The sequence below is a fragment of the Athalia rosae genome, chromosome 2 (genome assembly GCF_917208135.1).
Source record: "Athalia rosae chromosome 2, iyAthRosa1.1, whole genome shotgun sequence".
NCBI lineage: Eukaryota > Metazoa > Arthropoda > Insecta > Hymenoptera > Athaliidae > Athalia > Athalia rosae.
In genome coordinates, this window is record NC_064027.1 from 5,651,021 (window position 1) to 5,675,492 (window position 24,472).

Here is a 24,472-nt window from a genome sequence, read left to right on the forward strand (position 1 = left end):
ATACACGTATGTACGTATGTATGTACATGCATATTGATGGTACATGCCCCGATGGTATATAGTAAACTGAATAGATGTAGATATACGAATATGTATGTATAATATGCAAACTGCCGCTACACCTTCGCAATATGGGTGATCAAGTGGATGCAGTTTGATGTGTTTATAGTAGTTTACGATAGTTTAGCAAGAAATGTACCTGAATATACCGATATATGCATATGGTACGTGGGCTGGCAATTCCATGGCTAAACGAGTTGCACGTGTAGACAGTACGTGGTGCCAATTAGAGAGTATGCATCTAAAGTATTTGATGAACCTAGCAATACTTATGGAACGATTCTACAAATTCTGAGCTGCTACGAAAACTTCTTACTTTGGATTTGTCTCCTCGTATTTTTCGCATCGTCTGGTTACGTCAGAAATTATGTAAGTTTTTATATCCTTGAAAAATGCATTCGTGCGAATTATAAATATCTTAATCGTTCGAAGGAAATAGATTCTTTCAAAAATTCATGCAGTTTATACGAGGTTCTTCGTTTGCGGATATTACTGTTCTTGCAAGAAACATTCTCTGTACAACTTACATGACTTCTTTCTTTCCGGATTTGCTAAGTAAATTTATCCATTTATTATATTGATCGAGTTATCGTCAATTTTGTGAGTCTAATGATGAGACCGAAAACTTCGGATATCTCGGCCGTTTTTACCTGTAGCTTGATTGTTAGCCGATGAAGTCGTGTTTCTGAAATACGAATGCATAGGAAAATACAACGAAAATCAATCAATATTGTTGATTTTGACGTCAAAAATCAACATTTTTTTTAACTGGGTTTAATATACTTTTCTTACGTATTTTGACCTCAGGAATCCAAATCTGAAAGAAAAATTGATCTATCTCTAAAATTGACCGAGTTACTGCCAATTTTCAGCTTTTTGGGGTCAAAAATAAAAAATTGATTTTTTAGTCTTTATTAATGTAATTTGAGCTCAGGAATCCGAATCCGGAAGAAAAATTGATCTATCTGCAAAAATGATCGAGTTATCGCCATTTTTTCGTATTTTTTGGTACAAATTTGAGGATATCTCGAAGGGAAAAAATCGTAGCTCAATTTGGACAACGGATTCGTGTTCCTGAGGTCAAAATACATAAGAAAAGTGCCATACGATCAATTTTAAAAAATAAAAATTTTTGCCCAAAATTTGAGATTTTTCCAAGGGGTACCCCTTACGATTTTTTCAAATTTTGACCAAAAATTTTTATTTTTTAAAATTGATCGTATGGCACTTTTCTTATGTATTTTGACCTCAGGAACACGAATCCGTTGTCCAAATTGAGCTACGATTTTTTCCCTTCGAGATATCCTCAAATTTATGCCAAAAAATGCGATAATTCGGCGATAACTCGGTCATTTTTGAAGATAGATCAATTTTTCTTTCGGATTCGGGTTCCTGAGCTCAAATTACATTTATATAGACTAAAAAATCAATTTTTTATTTTTGAGCCCAAAAAGCTAAAAATTGGCGATAACTCGGTTAATTTTATAGATAGATCAATTTTTCTTTCAGATTCGGATTCCTGAGATCAAAATACGTAAGAAAAGTGCCATACGGACGATTTTTAAAATACTTCATTTTTGGCCCAAAAATCAACATGTCTGTTCCTCGTCGCGACTTGAGTATTCCAACTTATTTTGAGCCCAGGAGTCCGAATCGGCAAGCTAAATCGATCCATCTATTAAAATAATCGCAAATTTTTTGCTTTCCGGAGCAGATATGTTGAGATATCTCTATTGGTTACAGTCGTAACCTAATTTAGTCGACGGATTCGTACGAGGATTCGTACTTCTGGAGACACGATTACCTTAGCAAACAGCTGCTCAACCGATTCAACAATATTTAAATTTTGGCTGCGAAAAATATCATCCAGCACATCTCGAGTTTTCATCTCGCGCCTCGATTAGAGTGAACTTTTCAGGCAGCAACCATTATATACAATTTTCGAATAGAACCGTTCATCATTTTTCAATTCCCATCGATTGATCCGTTGGATCGTTCATCAATCATCATCATTCATTCTATCTTATATATTTCAAAATTGATTGAAACACGTGAGCGTTCTAAATTCTTCAGCTGCATCTTCGCAGCACGAAAGTAATCTTCTCCATACCGGTGCATGGCCGATGGATCGGAATTGCACATCACGTGAGGAATAAAATCCAACGAGTAAATATTTAAGAATAACTCGTGCGCTTGCAGTTGGCTGCAAATATTGTGCCTACGTAATAATTTACATTCTAGCCACCATTTTATTACACGTAACATGTGAACGCAAGTCCACATCTGCAAACGATGAAAACAAAACCATAGGAATTATCGCAGCTGTACGCAGGTGCAGCCAAAGATAAAGAACGTATGCTCAAGTACATCAAATTTTGCTGCACGTGTGCCTTTCTATTTTCGTTCTTTATATTTATCCTGAGTTTTCAAACACAAACGTTCGAAAATCTCACGCATACGTGTTACCGAATGTAACTCGAACCGATGCAGTTTTAATATTAAAACTACAGAAAAATGGCGGTGTATTATTTTCAATTTTCGCTACGCAGTTTCGTGCACATTTCATCCGTACATTGTCATCACGGGTTAAATCAGATCTTTCCGTGCGCCATCCCATGCTGCTCGTTTTCACGAAGATGAAGAAAAAGGGGAGAAAATCATGTCACACGTGAAACTCTTTAATTCCTCGCCGACTTTTCGGACGCGAAGAGACCGTGACCACAATTATAACGATATAGCCTTTGAAACTCTTGAATCTTTTTTCTCCCTTTCCCCCCCTCCCACGCAGCGTGTATATTTGCACTGGAAGATTTATAAAATCGATAGATCAATCACGTGCACACTTTGTACGGCGTATGAATACACCTGCGTGTCTCTTCCTCTTTGTGCATTTATAATGTTCCATGTTATTATTTGATCGCATACGAAACGTGTATACGTGTATGTATATGCAGACGTATGTCGCGAGGTACACGTTGTATGTACATTACGCATCGTATGCGCGGTACGAATGGATAACTACAGAACATAGACAAAGAAACGAGAGAAACGTCAAAGAAGATCGATGTGATATAGTTGCGGGTTGTTGGCTCTCCAACTTTCGACTCACCTTGAATAAAGGATAAATTTTACCCGCTGTAAAATACGGATGATGCAGTGCAGTAAAAATGTTAAGACATGTTTTCTTCGTTTTTTTTTTTTTTTCCTTTTAGTTTCTTGAACCATTTCGACAAATACACTTACCTGCGTATACATATATATATAGGTACATGTATCTTCTTTGTGGGTAAACAAACGTATGTCGTTACTCGTGACGATGATCACGGATGTTGGCGGCGTACATTCCGCGAGGGTATCATCGCTGTCGACGACGTACACGTGCGTTAAAATTTACACAACGGTGCATGATCCGCGCGTGCACACTGCAGAAGTAGGTAAAATTCCATTCGACTGTACTTTTACGATCTACTTGTTATTGTATAGCAAATAATATATCCGCGGATGTTGCGTTTGTATAGATAGTCAAATATGGCCCAGTAACCTTATTTATTCATTTGCGAATCCCTCGCGCTCCCGCAGCAGCACCCGCGCGTTTTCTCCTCCGACTTGTATTCATTTTTATTCTCACTCGATTTTTTTGTTATTTTTTCAACGACGATATCGCGTGCAGTATAAATACGTTACTTTATATCTCGTTATTCACGTTGAATCGCAACAACTGAAAACCACGACGTGTACTACACAAGCGATATGCAACACGAAAAAAAAATTCAATCGCTATTCGTTCATGTTTATTCGAAATCAAATTAGGACAACAGAGTTCATTCTCTCGACGCCATTGTTATTATAAATATTTATTAATTATTCGTTTATTTTTTTTCCTCCATTTTTCGTCCCATCCGCTGCAACTGCAGCTGCAGCTGCTGCGTCAGCAGTGGTGTTACTGCAGCGGCGGCAATTAATAAAAATTCCCACCTACGACGGCACCAAGTTTTTCTGGGCGTGTACGCGTTATATTTTAAAGTAAGTTTCAGGAGCGACCTCCGCGCGTTCTTCTTCTTTCTATTTTTTTTTCCGGTTTTTTTGTTTTTTTTTTATCTATAAATTTAGTCTAGTATAAATAGGAGAATTAACATATTACACAGGGTTGTTGCACCAGCGGCACGAGGGCTTAATACCGACTATACATTATGTACACTTACACCACTGTACACTCCCTTCCTACATAATGACACGACTGTGCTCTGGAAAGTCGGATTAACCGTTTAGTTGATATCAAGCTTTCAGCTATAGCTTCTACGATTATATACTCTTGTGTTTAACAGCTGTTACGACGAGGACGTAAGCCGTCTATTTAGACCCTCGTTAAAACCCTCCGTCTTTTTCTTTTCCGTATCAAAAATTCACCTGACGCTGTGCGAGATGATGATGCGGTCCGGGGATAAGAGTCCAACATCTCGCCTTATTTTTTCTCTCTTTCTTACTTTTTTCCTATCTTGCGTAAAAATGCAACTGTTTATTTATTTATTTATTTTCGAATCCGTTGAGAGTAACCCTGCACAAGCGAACTCGACGTGGTACGTGTGTAAATCTGCGATAAAAGAGATGTATGTATGTATTTTTTTTTTGTCCTTACGTCACGTTGCGCAACCGCCCCGATCTCCTCTCTTCCAATTCTTTTCGTCAACTTATTTCTCTTCGGAATTTGAAAATCACATCGAAGATCGATGCGCCAGTTTCTATCTCCCCTGCCTGCAGCGAGTAATCCAACATCGAACGGTATAATTCCGATTACCGAGTACGTAGTCCGGGAATGGCCGATCAGGAAACGTCCGTCGAGAATGATGTAACGAGAAAATTCTTCGGACCGTATTCGATTTTTTTTCTCCCTCTTCTTTTTTTTTTCCTCTCTTTCATCATAGAGTATCGAAGTAGTTGGGAGGTATAACGCGATGGCCGGGTCCAGATAGTAGATAGTTCGTCGTTGCAATTTCAATTGCAATTCCTGCAATAGCTGCGTCTGTAGCTTCGGTCCTGTCACAATCTGTAACAAAACTGCATGCTGGTAACTCGTGTTTCCCCATACATATATATATATACATGTATACGTACACGTGTACCACACATTCTAAAAGCTTGCGAGTTCTAAAGCCGGAAAACCGTTCGTCCGCGTAGCGTGTGTAGCGTAGCTATGTATACCACATACGTATCACGTATGTTTTCATGCACCCCCCGCGTACGCTCGCCTTTGATTTTACTCGCGAGGTCGCGACTCGCATAGCAATCAAAGCCCGGAGGTCGGCGTCATTTGCACGGTTTGCCTTGTAGCTGATCATCTATTATAATGTAACGTTTGTACGCACACTGCTGTATAACGAGCAGATGCCTCTACGCCCTGGACAGCGAGCAACGTATGAATTTCTTTTATTTGTTCGCTGTTTTTTTTTTTTTTTTTTTTTTTTCTTTTTATTTCGATTGGAAAAATGTACTTTCCTCTTTCGTTGTTTGCACGGGTATTCACCGCAGCTTATTCGCGGAACAGTTTGAAACGTTGCGGATTTCGATGCGCGTTCGCTGTCGGTCGATTATTATTCTTTTTTTTTTTATTTTTTCTTCTTTCTGTCGCAACAAAAACGCGTCGAACGTATAAAAACGATATATCGGATGACATTTTTGGGTTTTACAACAGCTATTGCGGCGGTCGAAAAAAGCTGCGGTTTGTTACACCGCGTACAGGGTAGTACCCTATACGAGTTTGAATGCGGTGCGACGTTGATGGCCCCCGGATTCTGCGGAGGATCGTTTGTTTTTATCGCGAACCACCACTTTTCTCCGTACATTGTACACCCGTTGCACCGGCACCAGATGGTGTTACCACACCGCCAGGTAGTGCAGGTGCAGTAATCTGTAGGTCGCTGCGATTACGTTGAAACAGTTGACGGTTTTCAGATATCGATATCGCGGTAGCTATCCCCTGCAGTGATCGGTGGCGGTTCTTCCGTGTTTTTTTTTTTTTCTTATTTTCTATTCAAATGCGGTGTACAGCGAGTCCTTTTTGCGAACGCACCCATCGTCGCGGCCAGCTCGAATCGCACGAGAGAATTCGTCCCGCGTATCCCATCGCGGTGTAAAAAAATCACGGATTGAGGGAAAAATTTTTTCTAAAATTAGTCTACGAAAGACTCGACTCGATTTGATGGAATAAATAAATCCACCTTCGCTCGACCGAGACAAATTTGAATATGATTCACTCCGTATAACCTCCGCCCGCGCCCGGGGTTTATGGAGATGATATTATTTTTTTTCTCATTCATTCGAAATTCGTTCCCTCCTGCAATCAGCGATTTCCATTTTTCTTTTTACTTTTTTTCCCCCCAGATTCTTTCAGTTCAAATACAGTTGCCGCAATTTTTAAAACATCGCGTTTTCGCAATTCTTCCTCCATTCGTATGTTATGGAAAAAAGAAAAACAAACAATTCATGGCGCTGTATGATAAAATGCGAAAACGGGACGTAATATTGTTACACATAAATATGCCCTTGCTCGGCTGGAAGAAGAGTGCGCGCGACGGATTGAAATTCGTATTCTTCGAAAAAAAATTTTAACGAGCATCTCGTCGATTCCGCATGAAGAGGACAACGTGCACGCGGACTCCTCTCTTACACGGGGATGAGTTGTATCCTTTTCGCGATCTCTCGGTAGCGTCCCCGATGCTCGAACGAGGTGGGCAAAGGAAAAGGTTTTTCCGGAGGTAGGGAGGGACCACCTCGGGTTCAGGGATTCTTGTCACCGCGTGAAAATCCTATTCTACGACGTTGGCACCACTCGTGGGCGATTCGGATCGTCGTTAAACTTCAATCTTGTCGCGAAAAGGTTATACAACTCGGCTGTCTAAGAGCTAGGGGCGAGCGAGCGAGCGAGTAGTAGTCTCCGGTTTAACTTCAACGTTCGTCCTCCCGGTACATCAAATTTGTTCCATCCGCGGCCGCCGCTTCGTTCTCTCTCTCTTTTTCTTCTACCACTCTCCTCATTTCCGCGGAATAGGCCATCTCCGCGATATCGTATCGACGGATAACGTTCGTCCGCGCGCCCACACCCGCTCTCGCACCTGTTACCTCGTACGCAGAATTTTATCTCGCGATTCCGAACGCGTCCAGCGTTACACTGACAATGAGACGATCTGAATCCAGAACTACAAACGTCTCGGTTGGCCGTATGATTCAAGGTTTGCATTCGATGGGGAATGAAATTGTTTTTTTCTTCTTCTTCTTCTTTAAATAATATTAAAATGAGCGGCACGTTTTACTTCTACGATCTCAGACGATAACGATATCCTCCGCTTACAGCTTCGGATCCTTGAAATTTTTTCAAGGTTTGTTAATATACATATGTTGAGCAAATTTTATTATTATTTTTTCTTCTACGTGAATCTATGTACCACCTACGTCTGTTTCGTTTTTGTACAGAAATAGTGCGGGTTTAATTAATTTGATTTCTCGCTGAAAGGCGGTAATTTTTTTTTTTTTTAATTTACTCAGTTTTCTTTCGTTTCGTTAATCACGGTAAAAGATACTCGTGTATAGCCGGCAGAACGTGCAGACGCGAGGTAGCAGAGAGAAGATGGATAGAAAAAAAAAAAAACAAAGATTTAAATCGTGGAAAACTATAACTCTTTCGTTTTACGGTTGTACTGTTCGCGAATATAACCGCCTCGTCAAGCACGCGTTGGAGGGTTTCTTCGCTATCATTAATCTTGTGGAAAATCTTTGGTTCTCGTCTACGTGTTTAAAAAAGCGTAAAAATACTTTTCTCAAATTATCGTACACCCCGAGGATACAATACCTGCGCGCGTACGAGCGTTCACTGCGTATTACGTGCCATTTACATTTTGAAATGTAAACGACTGCTACGGGGAACTGCGGCGGATCGAAAGAACGTCGACTGTATACGGATGCAAAGAGGCAGATTTTTATATCGCCGGATGCGCGATGATGATAATACGATATAGGTACGTACGTACGTACGTATGTGGACGGATGGACGAACAGTCGGACGATATCCATCCTCGCTGTTCTCTTTGTACTCTACGTGTTTTGCAGCTCTCCGATGGCAATGGCTTTTGAAGAGAGAAAAATGGACCGGCTGTATACCCGTGGAAGATGAAAAGGGAATACGCCACTTGCCACTTATACGTATATATCCGATATACCTATATACACGTTTTTCGGATTTACATTTCAACGTTATTTCGCAAAATTAACTTCTATCTTCACTCAAACGCGAACGAAAGTGTCGTTTCGTTTCCGTTTTTATCTCTTTATTTTTTCATTTAAAATTCACCTGCGTAAATGCGTTAAATTTTTTTCGTTTCCTTCTTTTTTTTAGAGATTCGAGCTTTTTCCTTCTACTTCTTTTTACTCCATGCGGGTAAGCCGGTGATACGAATTACTCCCCGAAAAACGGAAATTAAACACCGGAAATAATCGAATGAAAAAAATTCTTCATATTTCGCGCGTACATAATTTCGCATCGTGGGCTGTTAATTACTAAAAATTGGAGCTCCGTCGTCTTACCGCCAAGTGAAGGCTTGCGCCGAAGGAAATACGTTGCGGAATACAAAAACCAAAAAAAAAAAAAAGCTCGCGTAATTTCAACGGCGAAACTGCAGCGATATTCCCCGCTGCAGCTTTATAATATATATATGTATATGTATATATATACGTACATACAAACACACCTCGGTTTGCCCGACTAATCAGGAAACTAATTTCGTCCTCGTCTCGTACTCCGGTTAACGAGGAAACGCGCCCTGTCTTACGAGAAATAAGGGTGGATACGACGTAGGCCGCTTTTCTTACAACCTGCGGAACGATGAGATGAGACGAGAGGCGAACCGACGCGGCGGCCTCTTCAACTCGGCAAAAATTTCTCGAGAAATATACCTCCGCGTATAGTATAGGTATACACGAAACTACGAGTACGCGTACATATTCGGGGGACGTTTTCCGCCGTTTACAAGAGAAAAAAAAGAAAAAGATGAAAAAGAAGAAAAAAAAAAAAATGGAAAGAACAACGAACGCGGAGGGAGGAAATAAAACGTCGTACGAATTTTTTGGGCCGTGGTAAACGCCGGGTAAATGCTTTTCGCAAAGTTGAGGGGGGCTGTACTCGCGTGGTAGGACACGTTGGAACGACGACTCTAGACGAAAACCAAGAATACGAGACGGGGGTGTAACTACCTGCCGTGCGTTGCGTGTATAGTGCACGTACGTACGTGAGTACGTACAATACGTGTACCTGGGGGCAAGAAATATAAAAATCTTCGAGAATATTCCGCGCATCTGCAGCCGTGTTGTGCTGCTAAAGTACAATAGAAACGGTAAAAAGCTCCGGAGCTTTTTGAGGAGGAAGAAATTGTGCCAAAACGCAAGAGAGTATTACTGCGATATAAAATATCTCGTCTGCCCTTTTTCGTTTTTACTTCATCCTCGATCTAGATGCCCGCATAAAAAAATCCCAAGATGGTAGTGCCAAACCGAATCGGAAATCTCACGTTTTCGATTTACATCACTCGCCCGTGTATCGTGAAAATTCACCCTTGCGCCCTTTGTTCTCGTTGGCTCGTCGGTGACTTGGGGGGGGGGGGGGGGGGGTGTACGATAATAAATTTGTGAGTACACCGAGGAGAGGCCATCGGGTACGAAATGCCAACGGCTAACGTCGCGACGCAACGACCGTAACTAACAATAAGCCTCAAGTATAATGCCGTTGATGCTGTGCTGTTAGGTCTATAAAGTAGCACGCCCATTGACGGTCGTGCGGTTGCGATGTAGAAACAAATTAAATGTACGTACCGCGCATACCTACGCATCTCTTTATACGTACGGGTCACGCACACGCAGGTGCACAAATTACGTTAGTTGAGAGACGCAGGGACCGTTCTGCGAAATTGTACTCGATGTGAGAACGCTGTTTTTTTCTCCCGTTGCCTGTAACGAATTTGACGATTTTTTTGGTTTTGGGTTTTTCTAGCAAGTTTCCAGCTATTATTTCGGCCGACGAAAATATACTCGGAAAGAATGGATGGATTTCTCACTTGACGAGATGTGCTTTTTGTGCTAGACGGATTCTCTACGGTTGGCATCTTCCGTCGATCGTGATTTTCTACAAAAGGAAAATAAAAGTCGTACGCAGAAGACCGTTTTATCCGCGAAGCGCGGTCTAGCGGCGTGTGTAAAACGACCGATTTATTGTAGTCGCGATTGATCCGCCCGGTATAAATTGTATATCGGGGGGGGATGCGCGACGATCGTTCAAAACGTTCGCTTCGTTGACGTCGGTGAGATATTCAACGAGATAAGAATTCAGCACCTGCGAATTTTCCCTATAGCTTCCCATGAATTCGCCTGCACGCTTTCAACTTTCCGACGTTATTGAACGGTCCGATATATTTTATCACGCGTGTTCGCACGCCAACGTCAGTTTACGTCAACCGCCCGTTGCAGTGTACCCGCCTTTCGAGTTTTATAAAAGTTTTTAGCGTCGTCCGCAGTCCCCGCGGCCGGTTGGATGGGTCCTATACACAAAGCGGTTTTATCGATCAGGTTCTATAAAATATTATGTTACACACATTCGTGCACGCTCCGAAAAGCGGATTCCGTCGAACGTTATCTATCTCAATAACGTACGCGTGTATAAATGCCACAGTCTCGAAATGTTAACTACGCGCATTTTACGTACCTATACCTGCGCGTAACTATGATATAATCTGGCGAGCGATGTGTCCACTCGATTTATCGCGATTCTCTGTATATCCCTTCCTTTTTTATTTTCCCTCTTTTTTTGGTCGTTTCGTCTTGGCCGTGCATATAATTTCATCCGATGAAAATATTTAGAGAATTTTTACGTGTACACCTATTTAGAAATTTAAAAATACCCATATGCGAATTATGCAAAAATTTTTTTTCTCTCACTTTGCTCTCTTCTCTTCGACATTAGCGCGGTCTTTTTTTCTTTTCTGGTTTTATTTTACTTTTTTTTTCTATTTTTTCTTACTTCAAAGCTTATCTTCCGCCCGATCGGAATGTTAGAAAGCTTCGGACTCTCGGATATGTGCGCGCGTTCGTCATATTTTGTACGTGGTACACCGCGATCTCCGCCGACACGACACACTACCGCTGAAGAAAATTTGGAGCGTATGTTCTTCGTTTCACCGCGCGTAATGGCTAAAGTTTCGTTTGTTTCCTCCTCACACAGTCCACCGGTCTCCGCACTCCCTTACATACGTATCACCTGATTATATTTCTATGTTTCCCTCCGTCCGATGTGAATTAAATTCTGTAAAATTGGAAACAAGATATTTTTCGCAGAGATCGCACCGGTATTGAAGAAAAAAACCAAAACGAATAAATAAATACCGAAAGCGATACCACGTTCGATTTTTATTGAAATTTATCAACACAATCCGTATGGAATATGAAATCATCGATGATTTCCACTGGATCTTTAATGAGAGGTAGGTACGCCGCCATTTACGGGCGTACATTCGCTAGACGTGCTCGCGATACAAACCATCGATCGCCATTTATAGAAACATGTTTCTACGCGGGTACCATCAATGTCATAAAAATGAAGGTGTCTCCGTTTTAGAAGGTCGCTGACCTTGTCGATGCACCGCTCGCTCCGTTGGGCGTGAGAGGTACGGTCAAAGGAAGGGAAAAGTTTTCGTATAAATCATGTCTCAACCTACTGGCGCGCCAAGTTTATCCAATTAACGAACCGGCAATTGGGTAACTTCCGTCCTTTTGTATCCCGCGTCGACATTTTTTCCCCCTCTCGCCCCTCTCGTATTTTTCGAAGCGTCTATTTTTTCGCTTCTAAATTACAATCGCGAATATCGAGGGACGGTGGAGAGGAGACGCGAAATAGTCCACCTCCAAAAATTTATACCCAGGAGATGTGAGCGGTAAAAATGTCTCGCGAAGAACTCGGTAGTTTGAGTCGCTTTTTATTTATCTATCGGTCGCCTAGTCGACCGCTGTACATCGTCCGTATATTTCGTACGCGCGGGGGACTTTGGACCGTCAATTCAATTAAAGAAGTCAGCGTCATTTGACCTTTGAACGTAACTCCGCAATGTTTGAGGTGTATTTATACAGGGATCAAAGGTTGGATATGCTAATTTACCGATATTGTGTACCCACCTATACGTTCGAGAGCCGTCTTTATATCGTACGCCCGTTGCGATCGAGCCTAGGTGTTGAAAGAATGGTGTAAAAAAATTGGATCGAATTGGAATTGAAGTTTTTTTTCCCCCCCCCCCCCGTCGGTAGTTCTGTTCGGAGAACCGAATGAGATTTTCTAATCGTCGTTCGCTACGACGAGTGTTGCATATACGCATAACGCCGGCTATCTCTTGAGTATATAAAAAGTTTAGTCAATACGCCCGTTATCTGATATTTATTTGCCCACCCCTCGCCCCGTCCGCGATAGAAGCTCTCGCGAAGAAAATAAATAAATAAACAAACAAACGTCAAATTTTATCTTTTGTTTTTTTTTTGTTTTTATTATCCATGCATGAAGTTTGATAAACTCTTATCCATTCAAACAACAAGTTTCTCGGTCATGACGTAGGTGTATCGTAGTAGCATTTATCTCCGCGTTACTTTGTACCGTAGTATCATCGAAAATAAAATATTCATACGCATCCGTTTTGCACACATATACGTACCGCATCAAAAATATATATGACAGAAGAAGAGTTATCGATTCCCCCATTTTCGCAGACATTTTTCGCAAATTTTATCCTCGAAAAACTTTGCTCCTCGTAGTTTTCTTTTTGTTTTTTTCCATCGTTCTTTGAAGCGGGTACAGAGTTGACTGAAAAAAGTGCAGGGGCTGCACGGTATCGTGAGCGCGGTGGTTGAAATTTGAACCCGCTTTATTGTACGTCCTTATAACGCGACCCGCCGCACGTGCAATATGGCGGTACTTGCAGCACGGTAACTTTTAGCGAACTATTTTTCAGTCTTTTATTTCTGATTCATTTTTTTTTTTTTTTTTCTTCTCATTCTCCTCTCTGCAGCACCGCGCTATTTTTCCGGTACATAGATACCGGAAATCTGTTATCATGCGCCCCGTTAACTTCTTTATGCACGCGAAAGTAGGTAGTTAAATTATTACACACGAGTTAGTACGGATGGTACATATTATACATTTTTTTCTATTCTCCGTTTCCTCTCAAATGGGAATCTTCGAGAACTAGGTGATTTTCATTCTTCTTTTCTTCGTTTTCACGACGACGAGGAACGCGAAAGTAATTTCTTATCCGTTGAATACTTATGTCATTTTTTTGAAATGTATGTTTTTTTTCTTTTTTCTTCTATCTGCAAGGAAACATCGACCACTGACATTTTTTCAATGCCTCGGAGGGGCGCGTCGAAATCGACGGTGTACTCAATAAGATATTTTGACGCGATATTGCGTAAGCTGGGGCCAGAGGAGTTAAATGAGAAAAAGATAGGTATACATACATCGACCCCGTACTCGTATGTAAAGAAATACGGGTGAACGAGGAACAATTTAGCGCCGCCGGTGCGGCTGCGAAGCTCGAAAGTTCGCCGAGGGTAGTGGGGTACCGGTCGTATAGAAACTGCTGGAATAGCGTCGTCTCTAGGCCGCGGGGGCAGAAATTGAGGCAATTCTACACTTGACATTCGACCGGAAATTGAGTGAAATACATTAAATCAGTGGCTCGCCCGCTCGCAGCTATAACCCACCCGCTCGCTGCATCCATCTATAGCACGGTAGTGAGTTAGGACGGTAGCGTGAAACCGGAAATGAACTGATCGCTGGAACATTACTAGTAGCGTTCTCCTGTAGTAGTTGTATATACGTAGTACTCCGTGTTATATATACTCCTCTTCCTTCCTTCCTTCCTTCCTTCCTACCTACCTACCTACCTCATCCGACGACGAAGACCATCGTAAATACGTGACCAATTTTGTTTGCCCTAGAAATGATGGTCCGTAGATACAAACTCAAAATTCTATATCCTCATGCTTCGTAAGCTTCGTGTCTCTTCGATTTTGGGTTTTTTTTTTCTTCATTTTGGTTTTCATATCACACTTTCAAAAATCATCTGATTCAACCGATAAATGACAAAATTTATCATGTCCTATAGGTTTTTCCTTCTTTATCTGTTTCAGGTACGTACTCTGCAGTATAATCTCCGCACTGATATAAGTAATATACCTGTTTATCGTGATTCCGCACATGACGAACGCAAACGTAAGTCACACGCTGTATACCTGTATCGTATGTTATCAGAAACGAGATGTTTTTTCGATCTGGCTCTCTTCGACAATTAGTGAGTGCCGGTTAATTTTTCTAGCAATCGCAATCCTGAACCATATGGCACGGTACCATTTGGTAGAATTTTAGCGCTTTTGGTCCGTTCGTGATGCGACGTAGCGTAAATTCACCGGGAATAATTTTTCCGTTTTTCCCCTACTGTCCCTTTTTTTTTACGTGTGCAGGTTTTTTTTTTTTTTTTTTCTTCATTTTTCTCTCATCGTCTTCGACTCGTCCTCGCGGTCATTATGCGCACGGTATATAACCTATCGCCTTCTGAAGCAGCTTTTTCTGCCAGCGCGAGGATTTGTTCGACCAGTGTTTCTTATTCTTATGGTTTTTTCTTCATCTTCTTTTTGTTACCACCGTATAATATACCTCCACTCGCCGTAGCTGATGCTGCAGACACCGTCGAATATTGCTGCGTCATACGCGGTCGTAAAAAAATATTTATCATTATAGATCGTAGTAATAACTCTGTTCCCGTATGTAGGTACCGACGAACGAAAGTGGGAGTATATTTTACGGGGTTTAGGACATTTATTAATTTTTTACTTTTTTCCTTTCACCGCACAACAGTTTTTTTGGAGCTTCTTTTGACTATATTTTCTCTCAACTCGTCTCATTCATATCGCGATGTTTCCGGAGTATTCGAAACTATTTGGCGAACGGCGAGCGTGCGCTCGTATACCTCGTCGAGTTTCGGTGTGTAAAAAATCCAGAACTTAGTTCACGGCATCTCCGAAGACGTGCAAATATTCTAAACGCGAGCGAAACTTCGCGTACACAGCTTTACGTGTGTACACGATATTTGGATAACTAACAATATGGCGGAATGTAGTCGCGTCTACGTTTAGTTTAGGAAAACGATTTTCTCTCTCTGCTCGTTGTTCATTTTTTTCTGAAACGCGACAGACGTGATCTTGATTCACTCACGCACACCTGCGGGAATCGTCGATTAATAATCAATGTACCGGAGATTGAACTCGATCGATTAAAATGTATATTGGAATTTTTCGCTCTCTCGTTGCGATTCCGCTGTACTTTTACATTTTATCGGTTGAAAAATATTATAAGCTTAATCCGGCGGATGTATAGGTACCCAACATTTGCTCGAGTACCTACCTATCCACCGAATTTCACGATGTGCGATACAAGTGATACAGTTCTGGCACACGGACACTCGACGGTATTTTTTTTTAGTATTTCAACAATCGTTTCAATAATTCTGGCCACGAAGTCATCAATTTATTTTTCTCCGATACACGGTCCTCTGCGAAGTTGCTGCTGATAACGCGATGGAGATAGATACACTATATCCTCCGACCTATATAATAATGGGGTATTGGTGGTCAGATCGTATCCATTGACCAAAAAAAAAAAAAAATAAGAAGTAAATAAAAAAAAACACGTCCTATTTCAGATACCGTTTTTATCTGGGGGCAAAAAACAACTTTTCTTCCCCGGTGGAAAGGTTATCGCTAAAAAGTTTGACCATACCTCAGGTTTCTTACTTTTTCTTTTCTTTTTTGTTCTCGGATAACTTGGCGCAATTTTATCGTTTATACTTCTCTGAAGTTAATTGCTTTGTTCTACTTCTACTACGTGTTATATGCAGGCATTCGTCTATATACCTACACCCGATTTCCTGAGGAGTAGCTGAGAAAAAATTGCTCCCCTCTCGGTAATACGCCTGTACATTGTAGGAATCGAGATTACAGGTGTAACGGAAAAAGGAAGGCCAATCATTTTTCGAATTGACTCCCTTTAGAATTTACGTATAATTGAAAAGAGAAAAAAAAAAAAAAAAAAAAAACGTGGGACGAAATGTTGTTTGGCAAGGGATCGTGCCGATGGCGGTGACATGACGTATACATAGGTATATCGTCGTTAAGTATGGTTTAGAACATCAACGGGTGGCGCTAAGTAGGAAGTTGGACATTTTAACCAATTTAAACGAATCACCGTATCAATTTATGACGGCGAAATCTTTTTCTTTTTTATATTTCGCAAGAGCAGGTTCGCGTTATGCAATATTTGGTTCGATCCATTTTTTTTTTTCAATGGTCCATATTTGTAAAACCGTATAATTACACGATCGCAGGGAAGTTTGCGATCAGATCCAGAAGATTGGAAAAAAACTAACAGTGATAACAATTCGATGAAAAACATTTACAAAGTACGTATAACTAACGTACTATTCAGTTCAACCCTTCAATGCGATTTATCTCTTTTGCGTGGTAATAGAATAGTAGGTCAGGTTAGGTGTGCGTGTGGGAGGGCGAGAGGGGGGGGGGGGGGTTGGTTGGGAAGGAGAATCTATCGTTAGATTTATGACTTCTGCCACCGGCCCGCAGGGATAGAATTTTTCAATGTTTCCAATATTTTATCTACCCCCAGTTTTTTTTTCTTTCACTCCTCTTTTCGTTTTCCACTCTTTACTTCTGTAGGTACATCACGCGAAGGCCCGACCTAAATATATTCGGTGTCCATCAACGGTTGTGCCCTGTCCTTTTTATGCAGAAAATATCACGCATCACTTACCGTACATTACACGTATGAATGTATAATGAATTGAATAACATTACGCCTTTTTCTTTGCGGTCACATATTTTTACACGTATGTAAAATATCGATTATCGCGATTCCCACGGTCGGGTTACAACAACGACTCGTTTTGAACTTCGTTCGAAAATACTAGGGGAGAATGGAATAAAAATAAAAAAATGTTTCCTCCATGTCTGAATCGGACGTAGGATCGTCGTACAGCGGAAACAAAGCTTCGTTCATTAGCTCTATCTTGAATATTTTTTTTTTTTTTAATTCCTTGATTTCATTCTCTTCCAGTTTCATATTTTCATATTTTTTTCTCACTCGTTTTCGCCTTTGTTCACTGCATTTATTTCCAATAACTCGTTTGCTTTGCTTGTTTTTTTTTTTTTTTTTTTTTTCTTCGACCGCACTTCACCGCGATATTATGGGGTACGGGACTCGTGTGAACTCCCTCTTCTTCGCCGTGTCATCCATAATGCATTATTTCGTTCGCGATATGTTCACACTCTTTATCGCGAGGCGATGTAAGGGGAAATGAATTTCACTTGTTCATTTTTATTTCTCTGCTCCTTCTCACTTTGTTTCATTTTTATTTTATTTCATTTTTATCTTTTTCATTTCTTCTCTCGATGGGGATATGTATAGGTACACGGTATTTTCGGTCGTACGACGGTGTGATCCGCGAATTTCGTCGACGCGCACGCGATTATACAACCTCAGGTACACGGATATGTATAAACATATATGATATACCTATACACGTACCTACCGGTGGGATGTAGGTAGGTACGTAGGTAGGTAGGTAGGTATAAAAAAGATGTATTACGTGCCCAAAATCGTAAGCCCCACCATCCACTAACCATCATCTCATCCCCGTTCCTGCGGGATATAGTACGCGACGTATAAAAAGTACACGTGGATGAGATGGATGCGGATATGCTATACCTACATACGGTAGGTAGGTACGTACCTAATACACGTACGCTATGCAGAATATTTTCGGTGTTATCTTCTGTGGAATGACGCGATAACGCGGGTGTAACGTACAAAGCTTGAAATTTTTCAACGTGCAGTTTTACGCGGTGCAGGGGAAATAAGAGAATAAAAGAAGAAGTGAAAAAATAAATCACGTGTATCCGTCGACTCGTTCTCATTTTTCCCATTACTCTGATTATTCGATAGCTAGATTGTTTGAAAAGAAATTTTCACATTTGACAGATAAATTGAAATTTATACGTCAGCTACTTTTTCCTTTTATCCTTTTTTTTTTTTTTACGAGTTGTACCGAAGGTAGGAAATAAAAAGTTGCTTGTGGACTTCGATAACCTATGTGCACAGAGTAGTGATGTGCAGCGAATTTATTTGAACAAGGCATTCGTTAGGTAGGTAGGTAGGTACACCCACATACGTTCTATGGTTCGGATTCGCTACGTTGAATATCCGTATAGTACGTACGCCGGTAGAACATGAATTTGGATTGGGTCAAATTCACATCAATGCTCGTACACGGAAAAATCGTACGTTCGTTCGAAAAATTAATCCAATAACTCGTCGAACGGCTACAACTGCACAGAGGTGATTCTGCGAAGGACGGTACATAACCGAAAATTGTTCAATTTTTTCGATGGAACTGTTGGCGCTGTTTTGTCACTCGACATCCGAATCACTGATCATTGGTTTTTATCTTTTATCTAATTTGTACGGTGTGATTTACGTGAAAGGCAAAAAAAAAAAAAAAGGAAAAAAAAATTGGCCGACGGTCTTAGCGGTGCAGAGAAGTACGCGTAATCGAAATGGAATTTCTGTATTCGCGGGTGAATTGAAACTAGAAATAGAAAATGATACAGAAGTCGAAACAAAAAATAACACCCCCCGAAGCGATATCGTCGTATACCTATAGTTCTCGCTGAGATTGAGGAAGACGATGACGTTGCAGGCTTCTTCTTCTATTCATTTTCGTTTTTCTTTCGCGGAGATTCGGAAAAATAAGAAAGACCGAGCCAACGACTCCGTGAGCTGCAGTGGAGTCGCACACTGTTTTCTTATCTGCTTCGCTACCGGTGAAATCGAAACGAATTTCATATTTCTATAGATCCGAAGCAAACGCAACGTATCCACCCATCGAATGGCGTATGCATTCTCGGCAAACCAAACATAAATATACAGTTCCATACGCGTCGTTTCCTCGGATCTTGAAAAATCTAGTATAGATAGCAGCTGGACGTCGTCGTCTTGAATCTCGTTCGTTCGGTCGTATTTTTTCTAGTTTTTTTCCTTTCTTGCTTTTCATCTCCTACATTGCTGTTTTTTTTTTTTTTTTTTTCTACGACGGACTGGAATCGAAAAAAAACACTGGTCATACTGCATACGTACCTACCGTCCGTGTGGTCATCACATTTGAAATCCGATGTTTATCCAATCGACGCCGATCAAAGTCCGCATGACATTCTAGTTGCAATAAAACCTGATCAACTTTTTTTTTTTTTTTCTCTTTTTGAAACCTGTTTTTTAACTTCTCAAAGATCGGACGAGCCGGTAGACACATTCTCAGCATAATGACGAGGCCAAGTTCCCGCAGGTGAATAGCACGGGCCCGTGATATTTGGTGTAAGAATATTCTGAAGGAAAAATGCATTTTTTCACGAATTGTCGGCTTTTTTTTTTTGTTCACCTCAAATGTCAGTTACGTAACTCGTGTCAACGGAGGGGAAATCATAATTCTCATTACCGCGAAGCGGACGGTGTCGCTTCGCGCGTTGTTTTCATCGCAGGATAAATGGACTTTGGTATCTCGAAATACCTGCAAAGTTCATCCGGATATCGATGCACCACGTGCGCTAATGTGGTTCTCGTTCACCGGGTATGCTCGAACTCTTGAGGAAATTGAAAGCGAATCGGAGAGGAACAGGTCGAAATACGAGACATCGTACTTTCGGTATAAATCGACCCTCCCGGCAACTCGCCGCAATTAGATCGGCGCGGAGCGTGGTTAATAATATCCAATATTTGAAATGGCGTATAACTTCTCGGAGGCTTTTTCCGTTCGTTTTCGATGCACTTATCGTTAGGCGGAGACCCCGCCGAGTCTCTTTACTCGAAAGCCGGTCAGAGTCTGGGAAATTTTGTTGTCAATATTTGTTCAGCGATGCGAACCGCTACGATTTATCGATGGTTTCAGCTCCGGCTCGCCTCCGTCTCCTCGAACTTCCTTCTCTCTCCTCCTACTATTTTCTACCGCAACACCCCTCGCCCACCCCGTACTCTCACACACTCCGCTACCGCCAGCTATTTTCTTTTAAAAGTTAAAACTTCGTAAATAAGAATTATATCCGTTTCATGCACTAAGAACTTTGACATTTACCCTCCAAGTTTATCCTGCGGAAGATTGTCGAACTTTATTCCCTGACTAGTACTTTGTTAGTTTACAGCGGTAGCCGCTCCCGCACCCAAAACTACGACATCCACGCTATATATACCAACACCGACAATGAGTCAACGGAATACGAATACTAATTTTCACTATCTTTCTCCTTTTTTCCGCTATTTTCTCATTGTCGGAGTTCGCGCTCTCGATGTTTCTTTCCGATTTGGATTACCAACTTTCGCGGTGCAGCCATCCAGAATTTGAAAGTTCAACGTAGCCGCGTCCGTCCGCTTTTTGTTCTCCCCTCCGGAAAATTGATCGACTCGGACGTATCTCCGTACTCTGCGGTGTCGAGATTCCGTCGCGACGAAATTATTCCACGACGAATTTTTCACGCGCAGTTAACCCTCGTTCGGTGCGATCTCGCGCCGAGGGTTTTGAAATACCGCGATCGGCGCTTTTGGCCGGTCGTTAGAAACGTCTTCGCTCGGTAAATGGAACGAGATAAAATCATATAGAGCGGATTCGAAGTTCCCAGGCGCGCAACGGGATCGATGGCTACTTCCATATTGTGTTTTTCCCGTCTATAAATACCGTTTTTGGCTCGATGCCTGTACTCACCTAACGCCACCGTCCACCAACACCGAGGATGCACGCATACTCACGTGCATCTGAGCCGACCCCGAGCTTTAACGAAAACCGGATCTCTCAAATTCTCCAGTTCTCCCCATAGATGCGTTCAATCGACACGACCCACGGGCCCCGAATTCCCCTTCGGCTCACTTTCGTCAGCGATCGAGAAACGAGCTCGGTACACGCGCGATTTCATTATTTTCTCGCGCATTTTACCTCCCACTTTTCGCCTCTCTTCGTCCGCATTCGTTGGCCACGTTTCGACGTCATCGTCACAGTCGCAATTCGACGAAGGAAAGGTTCACCTCGATACCGCAAGTTCATCGTCCATGAATCATGGAAATATCCAAACAAACGACAATAAAATATGACGAATAAATGAAAGCGAATAAGACGCGTGAGAATTTTCAACCTCAAGGAGGAGACGCTAGACGCGACCTCTTTCAATTTGAATATTAGTAACGAGCTTTTTTTTTCGATTCGGAAGAACTCCGAACGCTTTGAGTTTCCCCTTGGAAATTTTTGAAACTTTTTTTTACCTGTAGGCGTCATCCGGAGAGCGAAACGGACGATTTATTGTCTTCAATGGATCATTTCGCTACGACGGAAACGTCGAAATGTAACTCCGAAGCAGAAATGTTGTAACGATAAAGAGTGTTCTGTTTTCCGACCGGAGCCCAGGCATCCGAGTCGTATCTACCCCGTATAATACCGACGCAGTAATGAGGATGGATGGAAACTCCTCTCGAAATATCCTGGAATCTGAAAGGACTTCCGAGAATTCTTCCGCGTCTCTCCGCTACCCTGCAGATGCTCTCGCGAGTTCTCATTCATTATCGTGCCACGTGTACCTGGTGTACGTATTTTTTCGCACGTATTACGTTACATGCGTCATACGGCACGTACCTACGTACACATCCGATGCTTACAAATTTGAGAATAGAAAAACATCTCTCTCGTTCCGCACCTGCAATTTTTCATGTTTTCATGGACTACTCGGGGAAGAGCACATCCCTGACGTGTTTTCAGACTCTGAAAATTTTTAGAAATTCAGGAAACTCTCGAGGAAATACAGTTTTTTCATACGATAACACCTGTTCAGAATTTTTCGTATTGAGAGGGATGAATTTTTATTCTGTTTACCAGCTGCGTAAGCGTAAATTATCGGATTGTTATAAAAAAGCAGAATTCTTTTATCTCCTCGTAACGTCCGCAAACTGCATTTGTTATCTTATCACACTCGGTTCTGTTTTTAAAATCCTCCGTTTATATTTCTTTCTCGCGTTGGTTTGTTTATTCCTTTTCATTTCACTCGGTTTGATTATTTGCACGCGGTTCGTAATCGTGCGCGGTTGATTTTCGGAATGCGGTTCGTTAATTTTTGGCCGTATATTTCTAGTACCCCGGAGAGATGATGTGTCGTTGGTTCTATATAATCCGCGGTCAAATTAACTCGCGATGTCGACGGTCCCGCGGAGGTCCGATGGACGGAAGATATAATGTAAGAGGAGATCAAAGTTACCGGAACTTTGAACATCCGACTCGGCCGAAAAGTAAACTTTGTACGTTCGCTTCGTTCGCTTCGGATGAGTTGAATAAATTCCTTGCTAAATCGAGGATATCTGGATGTGGATAGCGCGCGCTGCAGTGCAGACGCCGATCGTCACCCACGCATCCTCGGGCGTATATCTGTACATTCGGATTTCCACCGAAGCCGTCGAATATGTTGACTTTAACTTTTCACGTCTGTCCTGAATGCTACGACGTGTTCGATATACCGTTGGGTTTAGCGCAACAGTGCGAATCGCCAATATTGTATAGAAGTAAGGTGACACGGACGCGCGACGTCGGCGTCCCCCGAAATATTTGTCTCAAACGATTCGATTTCAGACGCGTTCGATTGACCCAAATTTAACAACGAATCTCGTTATTACCGGTATTCGTATTGTTTCGCACACATCCCGTCCACACGCACACCCCGACACTTGATTAATTCGCCGTTGCTAAATACCGCTTATATATATATATATCGGTGGCGTCGTTTGAACCGCGAGCATAAATTTATTATAGGTGTATATATATGTATTTATATATACACGAAACGAGTACATTCGTACACGCGTATACGCCTGATTTATTACCATATCATGCTAATACAACGTGGTGCCTTTTGGAAAACGCTAGTCATTGTTCGTCGCGTTCGATTTCTTCATTATCCTACCAACGACGTGTTTCGTATTCGTTGATTAATTTTTCCCTCGCTCATTAGCGTCGCGATTATGCGATCGGTTGAATTTCAGAACCAAAAAATAAAAAAAAGAAAAAGAAAAAAAGAAAAAGAAGAAACGCTCAGGAAATGCGTCCGAACGAAAGATATTCTCGCCGCCATTTTCTTTTCTTACATTTTTCAAAAGCTTTGTATTATCTGTGAGCGTTGGCGGTGCCGGTGCCGCCGTCGTTGCCGCTGCGCTGCAGGAAAGCGACAATCATAAATTTCGGAGTTTTGAACCACTCCCTCTGTCCTATCTTATCCCCATATCCTCCGAACGCCAGGAATTCTTCGAGCTGCGGAGAAACGCTGTGCACGCTCCTACGTGAGATTTTATACCTGCCTGGTAGATACTTTCGCTCGGAACAACCCTCCTATTCCTTAATCCTCCGGCGAGGGTTCGGTTATAGTTTTATCCGGTATACCATCGGCCGCTAATCCAACTTGCAGCAGATCGCGCCGGAGTTTCATTTCATTCCATTTCGTCTATTTCCTCGCTCTTTTTGTCCATTTTTTTTCTTTTTTGTTCCTCGTTTTTCACCATCTTGGAGTCAGTTTCTTCATCCCCTTTTCCGCGGGACAAGTTTCCGAGGAAATAAAAGTATAAAAATTTTGCTGCGGTGTAAAGTGCGCGAAAAATTTTCCCTCCTCCGAAGAAGAGTATTGTGCCGCGGACGGTAGAGAGAAGATGACCTTTATTCATTTTCGAACTCGAGAGCTTTGTGCTGTACGTTCAAGTGAGGGATAATTGAAAGAAAAGATCCGAGTTCTTATAACTTGCTTCTCCTTGACAATATATTTATACCTCTTTTTTTTCCATTTTTTTTTTCCATTTTTCCAACGTCCGACACATCCACTCCCGCGATTTTCTCTTTGATACTTTTTTTTTCCCTTCGTTCTTTTATCTTCCCCCGGGCACGGTATTTTACGTTTGATTTCAATTTTTTTTTTTTTTTTTTATCTTTTAATACGGCCCCACCGCTTATACGTACGTTAAAATAGAGCGGATCGATTCATCCGAGCAAATATTCATCGCGAAACAATTTTACTTTCAGATGAGTTCCGGGTTAAGATGTTTGTCGAATTTCGACTCGTACATTTCGCTCTCGTACCTTCTCATATATGCGCTTTGGCTATAATTTCAGTTTCTAACTCGCCGATATCCGCGCACGCGAGTTTGTATGCGATGACGATGATCTCAAGACGTTTGACGTAACCGTTGAATTTAATCGAGCACTTC

The 24,472-nt window shown here is 41.7% G+C and overlaps 1 protein-coding gene and 1 long non-coding RNA gene across 4 annotated transcripts in view; one reads left to right on the forward strand and one right to left on the reverse strand.

The window, feature by feature from the left end:
- The window catches only part of LOC105684648 (E3 ubiquitin-protein ligase MYLIP), a 108,068-nt gene that overhangs the window by 2,326 nt on the left and 81,270 nt on the right, over positions 1-24,472 (forward strand). Inside the window, exon 1 of one of the 3 annotated variants that reach the window (XM_048649466.1) lies at positions 14,321-14,350. The exons of the other annotated variants lie outside the window; for them this stretch is intronic. Within the exon in view, the coding sequence (XP_048505423.1) occupies positions 14,336-14,350 (15 nt within the window). The 5' untranslated portion in view covers positions 14,321-14,335. Of the gene's footprint in view, positions 1-14,320; positions 14,351-24,472 lie in introns of those variants that run through there. 3 annotated transcript variants of the gene reach the window in all.
- On the reverse strand, positions 4,264-7,122 carry LOC125499814. Its single transcript, XR_007276804.1, has 2 exons — positions 5,173-7,122; positions 4,264-5,104 (listed from the first exon to the last, which is right to left on the reverse strand). It is a non-coding gene; the product is annotated as an uncharacterized LOC125499814 (long non-coding RNA).